General features: G+C 41.6%; 1 protein-coding gene and 1 pseudogene across 2 annotated transcripts; both read left to right on the top strand.

The window, feature by feature from the left end:
* The first annotated feature begins 1,510 nt into the window (after window positions 1–1,510).
* Window positions 1,511–3,572, top strand: LOC149115964 (uncharacterized; annotated as a pseudogene).
* A 2,043-nt stretch (window positions 3,573–5,615) lies between these two features.
* On the top strand, window positions 5,616–16,394 carry LOC149115963 (uncharacterized). 2 transcript variants are annotated; one of them, XM_089285436.1, is made up of 3 exons: window positions 5,616–5,685; window positions 5,948–6,119; window positions 14,163–16,394. In XM_089285436.1, exons 2-3 carry the CDS (start codon window positions 5,990–5,992, stop codon window positions 15,320–15,322), a joined length of 1,290 nt encoding a protein of 429 aa, XP_089141562.1. In that variant the 5' UTR covers window positions 5,616–5,685; window positions 5,948–5,989; the 3' UTR covers window positions 15,323–16,394. The 2 variants fall into 2 exon arrangements, with proteins under 2 accessions (XP_089141562.1, XP_089141561.1); XM_089285435.1 differs by lacking the exons at window positions 5,616–5,685; window positions 5,948–6,119 and adding an exon at window positions 12,758–13,203.
* The last annotated feature ends 380 nt before the right edge of the window (window positions 16,395–16,774 follow it).

The raw sequence follows: 16,774 nt of genomic DNA, 5'->3' as shown, positions 1-16,774 counted from the left end.
GCGTAGGTTAAAAAACATTGCTATTCGTAAAAATTTAGGCCGATTCGGCTTGTTTTATTGTCAGTTTCGCTCATAAAAATGCACACCATTAGAAAGTAACATTTCGGAAGCTGGTTTGGACCTTTTTAGTTGAGGCGAAGAAAACATTTAAAACCTCATTTTACGTCTTATTTAGTCTTCCAAATAGGGATGGATGATTGTTCTTTAAAATTTGAACGTTATGTTAATCAAATGTCCTTACCAGCGTTTACACAGTGGACAACACTTAATAATCTCCGGCTTGCACTTGTTTTTTGAACTTGATAATACATATTTATACCAGTGCTTGCGTTTATTCAGCTCTGGCTTTGACCAATATTCCATCGAATCTCTATTCAGCGGCCACCCTTTATTAATATTATTAAGCGGCGTGTTGTCATTAGAATACTGTAAATAAAATCCTAATACGGTCACCTCTATTAAGCGGCCGCGGCCGCGGCCACCTTTCTGTCATCCCAATGCGCAATTGAGTTTTCTATTGTCCTTACCCCTTTTAAGCGACCACCCAGAATTAATTTAACAAACGGTAGTTGCGTTATCTTTTGGAAAAGATCATGAGAAGTAAGAGTCCGAAATCAAACTTTGACGACTGATAAAAACATTCAAACACACGTTTATTATGACTGTCTCAACGCGATCCTATGTTCACTATGCAATTATCCCAATCTAAGAAAATATTCAAATTTCACGTTAAGCTTTCAACTCCTATGGAGCGACCACCTCCCATTTCCCCGAGGTTTGCCACTTAATAGGGGTTCGACTGTATCTCGAAAGACCCACAGTACAATGTCATATATGAAGTGCTTTTTTGGCCAAAAAAATATATTTTTCATGATATATTAACTGGCAATTATCGATGTGTCAGGTGCGATACGATATATGGCTTATCAAATGGAAACGAGTGAATTTTCTTTTTGTTTTGACGAGTGACGAGCGAAATAAGGAAATAATTCCGAGTGCGTTTTGTCAAAATTATAAATTAACTCTAAAGTTTCACACCAAAATTAAGGAGTGATTTGTCAGCCATGATAATAATGTCCAATTAAATGTGCCTTGAGTACCTAACAACTAGATTGCTTGAAACCTCCAGGAGGAAATGTGAGAACAGCGCAAATACATAGTGTTCCTGATGAAATCACAACCATGACAGCGTTCAGATATCTGTTTTTAACGATTTTATAACTCTGTTTTCTTTTGGCCATTGTTTCAATTTAAGAGATGGACGGCGCCCCTACGCATTTTTTTTTTATGTCTCATTGTAAAGTATCTTAAGTTAAATTGTTTTCTGTAAATAGTGTGCAATAATAAACTTGACTTCACCTTGGGCTGACACCTTGCCGTGGTGGTGAAGCTTGTGTGTCTCCATGAGCCGGAGAGCTGTGCCGGCGGGGACTTTGTTCCCTGGCAGGTCTAACCATGCCAGATTGGTCGAAGGGTAGAGGCCAGACGAAGAACAGCCCCTGTTCCTCCAGGTTGGGGGTTGGGCGGCGGGCTGATAACCCGCTCCCAGAAAATGCTATTTATTACAGAAACCGAAGCTAGAACTACCACTGCACCCTATCGGGAAGCAGGGGTAAAAGATGTTAACACCCGGTTGGAACAACGTGCGAAGCAGCGAATGACGCATAAACCGCCGACGAAATTGCTGTCGCCAAAAGCGTGTGTGAAGATCGGGCAATGGAATGTTAGGACAATATTTGAGACTGGTAAGTGCGCACAGGTGATCAAGGAGATGCAGAGGTATGGTATTAGTATTCTAGGAGTAAGTGAAATGAGATGGAACTCTTGTGGGAAGTTGAGGGTAGCTACAGGCGAAACTGTGCTATACTCAGGAATGGATGAAGGTGAAAATCATGAGAGAGGAGTTGGCTTTATTCTGTCCAAAGAAGCTGCACAATGTCTGCTGGAATGGGAGCCAGTGTCTGAGAGGATAATCAGAGCCCGGTTCAACTCGAGGTGGCAGAAGGTTACCATCTTGCAATGCTATGCCCCAACAAATGAGGCAACGGAGGAGGTGAAGGATGATTTCTACGACCAGCTACAGATGGTTTTGGAGCAGGTGCCATGTAGAGATGTGAAGATCGTCATGGGAGATATGAATGCTAAGATGGGAATGGATAACACAGGCAGAGAGGAGGTGATGGGTAAACATGGAGCAAGAGCTGAGATGAATGAAAATGGTGAGAGATGGGCGGACTTCTGTCAGGCAAATGAACTGGTAATCGGTGGAACGCTGTTCCCCCATAAGGAGTGTCACAAGCGGACATGGAGGTCTCCTGATGGTGGTATTGTGAATCAGATCGACCACCTGGCATTTAGCAAGAGATGGAGGAGCTCACTGCAGGACGTTCGCGCGATGCGTGGAGCAGACGTTGGGTCAGACCACCACCTGTTGATGGTAAAAGTCAGGCTAAGGATCGCCAAAGTGAGAAAGGGGGATAGTGGCCGAGTGCGTTTTGAGGTCAGCAAGCTGAAAGATCTGGAGGTTAGGATCGCATTCAAGCTAGCACTGCATAACAGATTTGAGGGTCTGCAGCAGTTGATGGAGGAGGAGGAACTGTCAGTGGATGATGAATGGAGGCAGATTGAACAAGGTTATGTGGAGACCTGCGAGCAGGTGCTGGGTAGGGCAAAGGCAAACAGGAAGGAGTGGATCAGCAAGGAGACTTGGGAGTTAATCGAGCAGCGAAAGGTGGCAAAAAACACCATAAACATGGCCAGAACAAGAAACCAGAAGGGAGAGGCAAGTAAAAGATATCAAGAGTTAAATAGGGAGGTGAAGAGGAGGTGTAGGAGAGACAAGAGGGCGTATGTGGAAGCAGAAGCTGAGAGAGCTGAGGAGGCTGGAAAGAGAGGTGATGCAAGGACTTTGTACGAGATCACTAGAAAGCTAAGTGGGAGGATCCAGAATACTTGTAAGCCAGTGAGAAATGAGGCAGGCGTGTTGCTCAGGACAGCAGAGGAGGAGATGCACCGGTGGAGGGAGCACTTTCAAACAGTGCTTAACCATGAGGAGCCGATCAACCCGCCAGAGGTGGAGCCAAATGACGAGCTTAACATCAGGACAGGTCACGTTACACGTATTGAAATCAAGAATGCTATAAAGAAGTTAAAAAACGGGAAGGCTGCAGGATGTGACAATATTCCACCAGAGGCAATTAAGGCGGGAGGGGACACATCAGAGGAGGTTCTCCTGGGCCTCTGCAACAGGATATGGAATGAGGAGAAGATACCAGAGGAGTGGAGAAAAGGTCTGCTAATCAAGCTGCCCAAGAAAGGTGATTTGAGCTACTGTAAAAACTGGCGTGGCATTATGTTGCTGAACATGGCAAGTAAGGTGTTTTGCAGAGTGATCCTGGAGCGCATCAAGATTGCGTTGGACGAAAAGCTGAGAGAGGAACAGGCGGGCTTTCGAGCAGGTCGAAGCTGCACGGATCAAATAGCAACACTGCGGATTATTATAGAACAGAGTATCGAGTGGCAGTCCTCCTTGTACATCAACTTTATCGATTTTGAGAAGACCTTCGATAGTATCAGTAGAGATGTTTTGTGGAGGTTGTTGCGGCACTACGGGTTGCCTGACAAGATAGTCACCATCATCGGAGTTCTCTATGAGGGTTTCTCCGCACAGGTGGTACACAATGGACAGAAGACTCAACCATTGGATATGAGGACCGGGGTAAGACAAGGCTGCCTGCTATCTCCCTTGCTGTTTCTGGTCGCCCTGGATTGGGTGACGAGGACAGCCTTTGACAGGAAAAGAGGTATTCAGTAGACCTTTACGACATCATTAGAAGATCTTGACTTTGCCGATGATCTGGCCCTACTGTCGCACAGAATACAGGATATGAGGGATAAGACACGAGCCTTGGAGGTACAAAGTGCGAAGGTAGGCCTGAAGATCAATGCCACCAAGACAAAGCTGATGCGTATTGGTACCAAACGTGGTGATGTTGTGTCGGTAGCTGGGAAGCGGGTTGAGGAAGTGGATGAGTTCACATACCTTGGGAGCATTGTAAGCAAGAAGGGAGGCACTGACGAGGACATTCAGGCACGAATTGGAAAGGCAAGACAGGCATTTGCGATGCTGAGACCAATATGGCGATCCACGGCACTAACAACCAAGACCAAGCTGAGAGTCTTTGGGACAAATGTGAAGGCGGTGCTCTTGTATGGTTCTGAAACTTGGAGGCTGACCAAGGAATTGGAGCAGAAGTTGCAAGTGTTTATCAATAAGAGCCTGAGGAACATCTTGCGGTTTTGGTGACCTAGAAAAATCAGCAACAAGGACCTTTGGAGTCAAACAGGGCAACGACCGATAGAGGAAGAGATAAGACAGAGACCTTGGGGCTGGATCGGCCACACACTGAGGAAACCAGATGGACACGTAGTCAAGAGGGCACTAGAGTGGAACCCACAGGGGAAGCGAAAGAGAGGGAGACCCCAAAACAGCTGGAGGCGCACGAGAATGGCAGAGTTGGCGGCGAAGCATGTTACGTGGAATGAGGCAAAAGGCACTGCACAAAATAGGGTTAGGTGGCGCGCGCTAGTTGAGGACTATGTTCCACTTAGGAACGAAGAGGATTAAGTAAGTAATAAACTTGAACTTGAACTTGCATGCGCCCTGTTCTCGACTCCCTGTTTTACTACCAGGATCTTTCGAAAGGCCCTAAGTGTAATTAATGCCATATAGATAAAGTGCCTTTTTGATCCCTGCAACTGTAATTTTACTGTAGGTTTATCCTAACACCTGACTTGAACTGAAAGCCAAACATAGCGACAATAACGACACTTAACTGATCTGATTTCAGTCAAGTTTAATTAATTTCTTATGTGTCTGCATTGTACTTAAAATAGAGACCGCCGTCTCCTTTGCACGCAAAACAACAGGTGAAATAGTCATTTAACTTTTGACGAATACTGTCAGATCAACAGCATTTTCAATAGAGTTTTAAAAGAGAGTCTTCTTGAACCTTCTTTTTTGACATGTTACACTAAATGAAAGTGGAGACGCTGTGTCCTCATGGTTAGTGCGCTTGACTCCAGATCGAGCGGTCAGGGTTCGAGCCCTGGCCGGGGACATTGTGTTGTGTTGTTGGGCAAGACACTTTACTCTCACAGTTCCTCTCTCCACCCAGGTGTATAAATGGGTACTGGCGAATTTAATGCTGGGGGTGACCCTGCAATGAACTGGAATCCCTTGCAGGGGGAGTAGAAATACTCCTAGTCACTTCATGCTACTGAAACCAGATATAAGTGCACGCCTGATGGTCCACTTGGCTCGTATGCAGACTATACCTTTACCTTACACTAAATGAGTGTTGTTCCTCGTGAGATTCTTCTTGCCTAATGATAGAAAGCTATCCGTAAAAAGTATAAGATTTTCCGAACAAGGTGTAGTCACGGCGCCTCAATTTTGTCGTGCCCTCGGGTTTTTTGTCCATTGTTTTCCGTTTTTAAATTATTCCATGTATATTTGTCATTCTAATTAGTTTCGCCAGTTATTTTCGGTTACGTAACGTTTCATATTTTCGTGTACATTTTTTCATCCTTTGTTTCAATTGTTTGGTATAGCTTCTTCTGCTGTTAGTTTTCTAGTTGCCGTTGTCATTATGTTTTGGTCGTCGAAGTCGCCACACAAATCTTGTAAGTTTCGTTATTTTTCCGTAATTTTTGCTTGCTTTATTTGTATTTCGTTTTGGCTTCCTGCTCTGTTTATTTAGCTTGTCTATGTGCGTTTGTTTTCAGCGAATTGCTAACAAAAGTGCGAATCTCTTAGATGTGTGGATTTCGATTACACAAGGAAACTCGATTTCTCCGATCTCATTACAAGATATATTCTTCTCTTATCATATTTCTCTTTATCCTAATTAACATGAGAATGATTCGTTTTTCTTCCATTTTTAAGGCATCAACTGAACCCTTACTGTGTTCCAGTCACAAAGCAGCGATGTCAGGTGGTCTTTTGCGCATGCTCAGATGGCCCATTCTTGTAATCTTGTTCGTTACAATGATCCTTTTCATTGGACTATATAAGCATCAAGAAGAAAAAGTGAAAATGGCAACTATCATTGTGCCAGGTAAGCCAAATGTCCAATTGAATGTGACTTTACTAATAAACAACACGGCATTTTAACCTTCCGGAGGAAATTTGAGAACAGCGGCGAGTTCTCAAAGGAATCACAACCGCGACTGTGTTCGGATATCTGATTTAAACGACTTTATAACTCTATTGTCCGCTTAGCCATTGTTTTGATTGAGAAGATAGACAGCGTTTTATCACATTTACAAAGAAGCTACGTCACAGTTTCCGCATCTTGAAAAGTTAAGCCTAAAGGCCTGTCCAAACGGGAAATGTTTGGCGACCAAACACCACCAAACATTTTACCGTTCGGCCACCTTGTTTGGTGCTGTTTGATCGTGTTTGATCGTGTTTGGTTGTGTTTGAAAAAAATTGAAGGCTATGAAACATTCGATCAAACAACTTAAAACATTTCTTTTGTTCTCGTGTTTGATGGGCGATGTTTTGTTCGTTTGGACAGCCGTATCAAACATGTTTGGCGCGCGCATGCGTCCCATGCTTGCTCAGCGGCTTGTATTCATAGTTTGATCTGTGTTTGATCAAACATGTTTTAACCGTTTGGCCACTCACTTCAACATCAGCATGTTTGGTCACCAAACAATGTTTTATGATTTTTTGGTTGTCAAACATTTCCTGCAGTGGACAGGCCTTTAAAGTTTCAAGTTTGCAATCCGTCTTAATCTTCACCATCCTTAACATCCTAGTTCTTTTGTGATTGGTTAGGAGATTTTCTTTAACCAGCTGTAAAGCTAAACAAACAGTTAAGCTACCACAAAATTATTTTCGAAAATCAAGGGAATAGTCTATACAAACCAGGTTTTACAATTCGTTTCGGCGTAATCTTTCTATAATTTGTGATTCGTGCTACTTTGAGGCTTCTAAAGGTTTTTATTCCCGGCGAAAGAAAGGGTTATTTTGACATGTTCACTAAATGGACAGCCTTTTTCGTTCTCAACACTTGTGACATCAGTGACGATTGGGCAACTAAACTTTCGCTCATTATTCATCTATGGAGAACACTTTCTTTTGCCCATGACACAACAAAACAAAGTGGTGCAACCGCTCGCCATTTCGTGGTAATTCCCAAGCGTGAAAAGAGAGATAAAAACTGGCTGACAAGCAAAAATTACCTTTTTTTTCGCAAACCTTTTTTCTAAGTTCGCGCCCGTTAACGTGGTACATGTTGTTGTGTGTTCCTTTTCCGTGTCATGGCCTACAGAGCACGTCTTTGACATTGTACGAAATCGTCACTACGTCACGTTGTATTATATTTCAATCTATGTGCCCTATCTAGTTATAACAGCACAACCTCGTTCCTAGAACGAGGGGAGAGGATTTTGGATACGAAGTTGATGAGTGCAAATCGTATTGTGTGTGTGTGTGTTTTTTATTTCTTTTCAATCTTTCGATGTAATTTATTTTGACCTTTAAACGTAAGAGCGATTAAGAGTTGTGTGTTAAGTTTCCTTTCGATTGCTCAGTTAAGCCTGGTTTTCACTAGCGACGCAAGCACAAGCACAAGCACAAGCACAAGCGCAAACACAATAATTCTTCACCGTGAAAATGGCGTTGACGCAGGCATAAGCACAAGCGCAAGCACAAGTACGAGGATCAAAATTTTCCTTTTTCTCGTTCTTACGCTTATGCTTGCGTTTGCGCTGCAACAAGTGAAAACGACAGGGATATTTACCACACGTGGTTATGTTTGGCCAATGAAAACACTGGATCCAGATTACCTCGCGCCTAAACAGTTTGGAAGGTTGGGATGATTTTGCTTGTGCTTGTGTTGGCGGCAAATTTCGTTTTCACTTGGGCCATCCCTATTGCTTGCGTTTGTGCTTGCGCTTGGGGTAGAGGAAGGGGCTGGTTTTTAACTTTTCGTAGTGGGAGGGGTAATAAATATGTGCATTGGAGTACTGTTGAGCAGTCTTAGTAGTAAATCGTGTACAAAGTAGATCGATGATTCTTTGTTAAAATGTTAGGTGTAAATAGTTTATCATCCTTACCCATTCAGCGCAAACTTTGTGCAGCATCCATTTTCTCCCCTGAGTATTAAGAGCCAGACGTGTGTTGGGAGATTAACGCAGCTGATCAGGCTTTTGCTGATGAGGCATGTGTGCTAGTCAGCCCTAACTTGGGTCCTTGCGTTACGGCTTTCTACACTAGCCGCAACTTGAAGTCGAAGCCAGAAGTTGTTGCTATCAAAACGACAGTAAATATATTTTGTTGGCATTTTAGCAGCCGTGAGCCTATGGAGGCAGGTATTTCCGCCTGTTCTAGAAGCAACAGATGGAAATATGTCGGCGTTCACAAAGCTTAGAATACGCCCGTGAAATTTAACAAGCGTGACGTGACGTTCCAAGGAGGACAGTATGTCACGCAATTATCGTGACTGGTCACGGTTGGGGAAAATTTTTTTTAACTATGATAATTTTTCCCCAGCTTATACTATGAAAAATGTAAGTGAACCATCTAGGACAACTTGCATGTTAATATCAGGGCAAAAACGAGTGTGTAAATTAGCAGGGATTATTTTTGTAAGGGAACTAGCCGTGTATATAGCTGTAATTAAATTTTCCACCTGTACTAATGTGTCGTCGATTTCGGTGTAGATCCCAAGTCGAGCACTTGACTTATTGCGTTTCTCAAGGAGTTTACGGCTGCGCGATATCAATTTAAAATTAAATTAAAATGTTATACTTGAGTCGTTTTCTCGTTGTGTCTCTGTCTAACACTCGTCCTCCAGAATCAACTGGTTTGAAAGTTTCGCTCTCGTTTGAAGCTCGGTAAACTTTGTATGATTGCCCGAACTGTGGAATGCTTCGTCGAAAAGTATTAAAAACGACACACAGGAAAACAAATTCTCGTTCTTCCTTCAATGAAGAGACTTGAAAAATACGAATTAGGCTTGAAAAATACGATACCTTGCGCCATCGGTAGGGTTAAAAATCTGGCCAAGTCAAACAAGCATTCGGGGTAAAATTCATATCCATGTCATCAGGAGCCCTAAACAATCAATCCAAGCTAAAAAGTGGTAGGGCAGTGGCCCTCCCCCTCTACGGTCCTTGTAAAGGACGCGAAGATGTTTGGCATTCCCGGTGTTATTGATTTGTTCACCTTACTCCACGCCCTGAATGAAATAATTTATATGACATAAATTATTTCTCAAGACGTTCCCCTCCTAGTAAGGCGGTTTCGCGTGCGACTTCGACAGTGACTCACCTTTCACCACCATCGCGGCGTCAGCTACCCTAAGGGTTGGGGTTCTCTTGGCATATAAAAATGGTAATATCTCAAAGGAAGAACCTCTACCCCAACCGCCAAAACCACCAATGGAAAGCTGAGCACGAGGTTTCGAGACTAAGGGGCTTTCTACGCATGTTCGACAGAACAAGGCTTGGTAGGAAATCTAGGGGTCTGGGATCGACATTGTACGTTGTTCGTGCCAGCACCTGATCACTTCATGCTGGTGTGCAGTATTCTCGTGAACAGATGAATAAGTCATTTCCAAGTTGCCTTTTACCTCTGTTTCCAAACGAATCGTCGTGCAAAACTTTTCTTATGAAAATGAATTTGATTTGTATAAAAGTAAACTTACAGATGAAACGCATTTTTAGAACAATGGTTTAGCAAGAAGACTCTTTGAGGTCTACTCGAAAATAGCCTATTCGCTTTTTTTTTTTTTTTTTTTCAAGTGGTAGCTAAGGACGGTGAAACTCCGTTAATACGGTCACCAAAGGGCCATGAGAATTTGGCCTTATTAACGGGGTTGGGCCTAATTTCATGATAAGTCTAAATAAGTGACGTCTTAACAGATACGTCAAAATTGCACTTCGTGCAACTCAGGAGTGCAACTGTTCTTTAACAAGCATCCGGAAGGCAGATACAATTAAAACAACACTGAAACTTGAATCAGTACATACAATATTAACAATGGAAAGATGAACATAACTGGTTTGAGTGGCCGTAAAAGCGAGGTAAAATTATAAAGGATTATTACAGGTTGGGATTTCAGAATGTGGCCGCTGGCCGTATTAATGGGGTGGCCGAATTAACGGGGCTTCCTTATAGGAAAATGTATGAGCATTTCGCCGGGACAAAAAAGCTGGCCGCAATAACGAGGTGACCGTAAGGCGGAGTTCCACTGTAGTAGAAATCTTTCTTTTGTTGAATATCGTCTTTGTTGTCAAGCAGACAATATGGACCACTCAATTTTTTTACTCGCTTTCGTATTTTTACTTCTTGTATTTTTTTCGCGTAGGTTAAAAAACATTGCTATTCGTAAAAATTTAGGCCGATTCGGCTTGTTTTATTGTCAGTTTCGCTCATAAAAATGCACACCATTAGAAAGTAACATTTCGGAAGCTGGTTTGGACCTTTTTAGTTGAGGCGAAGAAAACATTTAAAACCTCATTTTACGTCTTATTTAGTCTTCCAAATAGGGATGGATGATTGTTCTTTAAAATTTGAACGTTATGCTAATCAAATGTCCTTACCAGCGTTTACACAGTGGACAACACTTAATAATCTCCGGCTTGCACTTGTTTTTTGAACTTGATAATACATATTTATACCAGTGCTTGCGTTTATTCAGCTCTGGCTTTGACCAATATTCCATCGAATCTCTATTCAGCGGCCACCCTTTATTAATATTATTAAGCGGCGTGTTGTCATTAGAATACTGTAAATAAAATCCTAATACGGTCACCTCTATTAAGCGGCCGCGGCCGCGGCCACCTTTCTGTCATCCCAATGCGCAATTGAGTTTTCTATTGTCCTTACCCCTTTTAAGCGACCACCCAGAATTAATTTAACAAACGGTAGTTGGGTTATCTTTTGGAAAAGATCATGAGAGGTAAGAGTCCGAAATCAAACTTTGACGACTGATAAAAACATTCAAACACACGTTTATTATGACTGTCTCAACGCGATCCTATGTTCACTATGCAATTATCCCAATCTAAGAAAATATTCAAATTTCACGTTAAGCTTTCAACTCCTATGGAGCGACCACCTCCCATTTCCCTGAGGGTTGCCACTTAATAGGGGTTCGACTGTATCTCGAAAGACCCACAGTGCAATGTCATATATGAAGTGCTTTTTTGGCCAAAAAAATATATTTTTCATGATATATTAACTGGCAATTATCGCTGTGTCAGGTGCGATACGATATATGGCTTATCAAATGGAAACGAGTGAATTTTCTTTTTGTTTTGACGAGTGACGAGCGAAATAAGGAAATAATTCCGAGTGCGTCTTGTCAAAATTATAAATTAACTCTAAAGTTTCACACCAAAATTAAGGAGTGATTTGTCAGCCATGATAATAATGTCCAATTAAATGTGCCTTGAGTACCTAACAACTAGATTGCTTGAAACCTCCAGGAGGAAATGTGAGAACAGCGCAAATACATAGTGTTCCTGATGAAATCACAACCATGACAGCGTTCAGATATCTGTTTTTAACGATTTTATAACTCTGTTTTCTTTTGGCCATTGTTTCAATTTAAGAGATGGACGGCGCCCCTACGCATTTTTTTTTATGTCTCATTGTAAAGTATTTTAAGTTAAATTGTTTTCTGTAAATAGTGTGCAATAATAAACTTGAACTTGAACTTGCATGCGCCCTGTTCTCGACTCCCTGTTTTACTACCAGGATCTTTCGAAAGGCCCTAAGTGTAATTAATGCCATATAGATAAAGTGCCTTTTTGATCCCTGCAACTGTAATTTTACTGTAGGTTTATCCTAACACCTGACTTGGACTGAAAGCCAAACATAGCGACAATAACGACACTTAACTGATCTGATTTCAGTCAAGTTTAATTAATTTCTTATGTGTCTGCATTGTACTTAAAATAGAGACCGCCGTCTCCTTTGCACGCAAAACAACAGGTGAAATAGTCATTTAACTTTTGACGAATACTGTCAGATCAACAGCATTTTCAATAGAGTTTTAAAAGAGAGTCTTCTTGAACCTTCTTTTTTGACATGTTACACTAAATGAAAGTGGAGACGCTGTGTCCTCATGGTTAGTGCGCTTGACTCCAGATCGAGCGGTCAGGGTTCGAGCCCTGACCGGGGACATTGTGTAGTGTTGTTGGGCAAGACACTTTACTCTCACAGTTCCTCTCTCCACCCAGGTGTATAAATGGGTACTGGCGAATTTAATGCTGGGGGTGACCCTGCAATGAACTGGAATCCCTTGCAGGGGGAGTAGAAATACTCCTAGTCACTTCATGCTACTGAAACCAGATATAAGTGCACGCCTGATGGTCCACTTGGCTCGTATGCAGACTATACCTTTACCTTACACTAAATGAGTGTTGTTCCTCGTGAGATTCTTCTTGCCTAATGATAGAAAGCTATCCGTAAAAAGTATAAGATTTTCCGAACAAGGTGTAGTCACGGCGCCTCAATTTTGTCGTGCCCTCGGGTTTTTTGTCCATTGTTTTCCGTTTTTAAATTATTCCATGTATATTTGTCATTCTAATTAGTTTCGCCAGTTATTTTCGGTTACGTAACGTTTCATATTTTCGTGTACATTTTTTCATCCTTTGTTTCAATTGTTTGGTATAGCTTCTTCTGCTGTTAGTTTTCTAGTTGCCGTTGTCATTATGTTTTGGTCATCGAAGTCGCCACACAAATCTTGTAAGTTTCGTTATTTTTCCGTAATTTTTGCTTGCTTTATTTGTATTTCGTTTTGGCTTCCTGCTCTGTTTATTTAGCTTGTCTATGTGCGTTTGTTTTCAGCGAATTGCTAACAAAAGTGCGAATCTCTTAGATGTGTGGATTTCGATTACACAAGGAAACTCGATTTCTCCGATCTCATTACAAGATATATTCTTCTCTTATCATATTTCTCTTTATCCTAATTAACATGAGAATGATTCGTTTTTCTTCCATTTTTAAGGCATCAACTGAACCCTTACTGTGTTCCAGTCACAAAGCAGCGATGTCAGGTGGTCTTTTGCGCATGCTCAGATGGCCCATTCTTGTAATCTTGTTCGTTACAACGATCCTTTTCATTGGACTATATAAGCATCAAGAAGAAAAAGTGAAAATGGCAACTATCATTGTGCCAGGTAAGCCAAATGTCCAATTGAATGTGACTTTACTAATAAACAACACGGCATTTTAACCTTCCGGAGGAAATTTGAGAACAGCGGCGAGTTCTCAAAGGAATCACAACCGCGACTGTGTTCGGATATCTGATTTAAACGACTTTATAACTCTATTGTCCGCTTAGCCATTGTTTTGATTGAGAAGATAGACAGCGTTTTATCACATTTACAAAGAAGCTACGTCACAGTTTCCGCATCTTGAAAAGTTAAGCCTAAAGGCCTGTCCAAACGGGAAATGTTTGGCGACCAAACACCACCAAACATTTTACCGTTCGGCCACCTTGTTTGGTGCTGTTTGATCGTGTTTGATCGTGTTTGGTTGTGTTTGAAAAAAATTGAAGGCTATGAAACATTCGATCAAACAACTTAAAACATTTCTTTTGTTCTCGTGTTTGATGGGCGATGTTTTGTTCGTTTGGACAGCCGTATCAAACATGTTTGGTGCGCGCAAGCGTCCCATGCTTGCTCAGCGGCTTGTATTCATAGTTTGATCTGTGTTTGATCAAACATGTTTTAACCGTTTGGCCACTCACTTCAACATCAGCATGTTTGGTCACCAAACAATGTTTTATGATTTTTGGTTGTCAAACATTTCCTGTTTGGACAGGCCTTTAAAGTTTCAAGTTTGCAATCCATCTTAATCTTCACCATCCATAACATCCTAGTTCTTTTGTGGTTTATTACTATCCCTTTGGTGTTTTCTATCTTAGAAAAACTACGATTTTCAAGGTTTTCTTCGATTTAAGGGCAAGCCCAAATACTCAAAATGGCGTAAGTGAGCTCTTTAAAAACACTCCGCTACGCGTTGCATTTTCAACTCTCTCCTTGGTATTTGGATATGTGGTAAAACACGGTTTCTTCTGTTTGATATATTACGCCATAATTTCCCGTAATGACGAGTGCTTCTCTGTTTATTGTAGCTAAAACTACGAATAAAAGAGTTGTAAGTGCCACAAAGGAGGGACCACAAACTACATTGCAAACTCAAAAGCTTTACAGTTCTCCAGATATCTGTGACAAAGAATGGCAGTCAAAATATCAAGCTCTGCACCAAGACATCATCAACAACAAGCGAGAAGCGAAATTTCTTGTTTACTCCTGTCCTTGGACAAACAAAGGCTGTTGTGGTTATGGTAACCGAGTTTACGCAATGATCTCCTTGTTTTATTTGGCAATTCTTACTGATCGGGCGTTTTTGATTTATTGGAAAGCACCCAAACCGTTAGAAAGCTTTCTGACGCCAAAGAATATCAACTGGACTTTTCAGATTCCGCTTTTGGAAACACGCAAACATTACTGGAGAACTGGTGGTCATACAAACAAAGCTCTCGACGGTTGGTTAACAAAAAACACTTCAGCAGTGGTGAATTTGCTGAAAAAAGAAAATTTCAAGGCTTATTTCGATAAACCGGTGGAAATTGTAACATCGATTTTATATTTTGCGGAAGGCGCAATGCAGAAGAACAAACGTCTGATGCAAAGAGCGCAAGACATGGGAATCAGCCCCTTGTTACCAGGCTCCCAGCGGTACGCAATGATAGGCTGCGCGTTTGATTTCCTGTTCCACACAACTCCTCGCTTGCAGAACGCTTTACAAAACACGAGAAAAAAGCTTCGTAAAAACAGCGCCTTCGTCATAGGAATTCATATTCGACTAGGGGATAAACAGTTCGGAAGAAATAATACCAGAGTTTCTGAGTCTGATTTTCCAAAATATTTCTGGTGTGCAATGAAAGTCGAACGAAAACTATTCAATCTTGGTGGTAGAAAACATGCGCGATGGTTTCTAGCGGCGGACAGTCTCCTGGTGAAAGATTATGCGAGAAAACACTTTGCAGAGAAGGTTATCACGGCGGAAAATAAGCCAGAACATTTAGATTTCTTTAAGAAGGGTGAAAAACCGCCTTCTGATGAGGGCATGATGGGAGTTTTACATGACCACTTCATGTTAGCCGAGTGTGACTTCCTTGTGTTATCTGAAAGCAGCTTTAGTAGAACAGCGGTTGGTGTAGGCATGCGCAGTAGTGAAACTTACACATTTGGAGAAAACTGTTCTTTGAAATTGAAGAAACGTTTTTAACATGCGTTAAGACGGCCCTACTTAAATACAGATCTAGCGCAGTTCCTAAGGGATTGCTGAAGGCGATATTTAGAGGAAAGCCATTTTAGTGTGTTTTGCAGTGCCTAAAAGTAAATTTATATGAGGGAGCATTTGCTTTGACAAAAAATATGATTTCGCGTGCGCAACTAGTGCCGGTCCCAAACCGCGGGGGTTTTGAATTTTGGAAGAAAAGAAGAAGAGTTCCGATTTTTTCTTATGAATCAGAAATAATTTAATAACCGTACGTATGGAATTACTGTTGACTCGTTAAAGAGGAAAGCTACTGTAGAAAGTCTGTTAATAAGGGGGTTTATTACCTCGTAACTTTTATGATAATGCGAGTTTCATTAAACCCATTCGTAGCATTAAGCCCTGAAAGTTCTTAATCTATTGACACTGATTTAAATTTTCGGATTTAGATGCCTTTTAAGTTTTGGGGTTTTTTCTATTCTGGTCACATGACTGGTCAAATATGTCGTAAATACTCTTTTTCTTTGGCCATCGTAGCTTGATAAGAAATAACACGCAAACTGCGGTGATAAACATGGCAATAAAACGCATGTTGAAAAAAAGAAGCTAAGTTCATTTACTTGACGTTTATTTGAAACTTTTGCAGGATTCTTCAATGGAACAAACCTGTGCAAAAAAGGCTTATCCTTAGGAGGTCTGGTTTTCAAAATATGACGGTTAGAAACCTTCCTTAGCAACAAAGTCATGACGAATTAGTAGTTAAAAAGAACCTGCTTTAAAAGGTAGTGATTTAGAATTTGTCTGGCCCGTGATTTCCACAATACTGGGGGTCCAAGTATTGTAGATAGCCAAATTATGTTACCTTGCGCTGTCAGATGATTCAAACGAAAAAAACACTGAGGGTGGACCGCCAAACTAAATTTTTCCGTTTCCCTGTTGACGGTATAAATAACCCTTATTTGACGGTTAGCAAAACTTAGTGCCTTCTTACATGACACTATTCATTTAGCCTAACAGATGAATGTCTAAAAATAACTAGAAATTCTAGGACAACAATAAAGACAAGTGTTTTATCTGACAATGATACTCGACAAAGTTCAGCTGGTTTACTCCGTCCAAGCCGTCAAGTCAGTTGTCCGCATGAGCTTGGCTGCGCCTGTCGTCATCTTCCCACTCGCGCGGCTAAGGAGATGATCAATGCTTTTATCCAAACTTTGACGAACGTCAATGGAGGAATCAAATATCGATCGACATCCCAATCGATACTCGGTCGACACTCACTCGACCCTCGATCGACATTCGATCAACAGTCGGTCGATAGTCGGCCGAGCGTTATGGATTGATCGAAAATTATTCGACTGTCGACCGACTGTCGCCGACTGTCGACCGAGATGTCGATGGACTGTCGATCGAGTGTCAACCGAGGTGCCACTGAATTGTCGATCGAGTATCGATCGAGTA

Source organism: Orbicella faveolata, unplaced genomic scaffold (assembly GCF_042242905.1).
Source record: "Orbicella faveolata isolate gen_17 unplaced genomic scaffold, um_ofav_v1 contig_13, whole genome shotgun sequence".
Taxonomy (NCBI): domain Eukaryota; kingdom Metazoa; phylum Cnidaria; class Anthozoa; order Scleractinia; family Merulinidae; genus Orbicella; species Orbicella faveolata.
Note: the sequence above shows the minus strand (reverse complement) of the source record. Positions and strands in the feature narration are given on the sequence as shown.

Coding starts and splice junctions, on each gene's coding strand:
- LOC149115963 (XM_089285435.1), top strand. CDS start 12,903: ATGTGTGGATTTCGATTACACAAGGAAACTCGATTTCTCCGATCTCAT. Junction 13,204..14,162: donor GGCAACTATCATTGTGCCAG/GTAAGCCAAATG, acceptor TGTTTATTGTAG/CTAAAACTACGAATAAAAGA.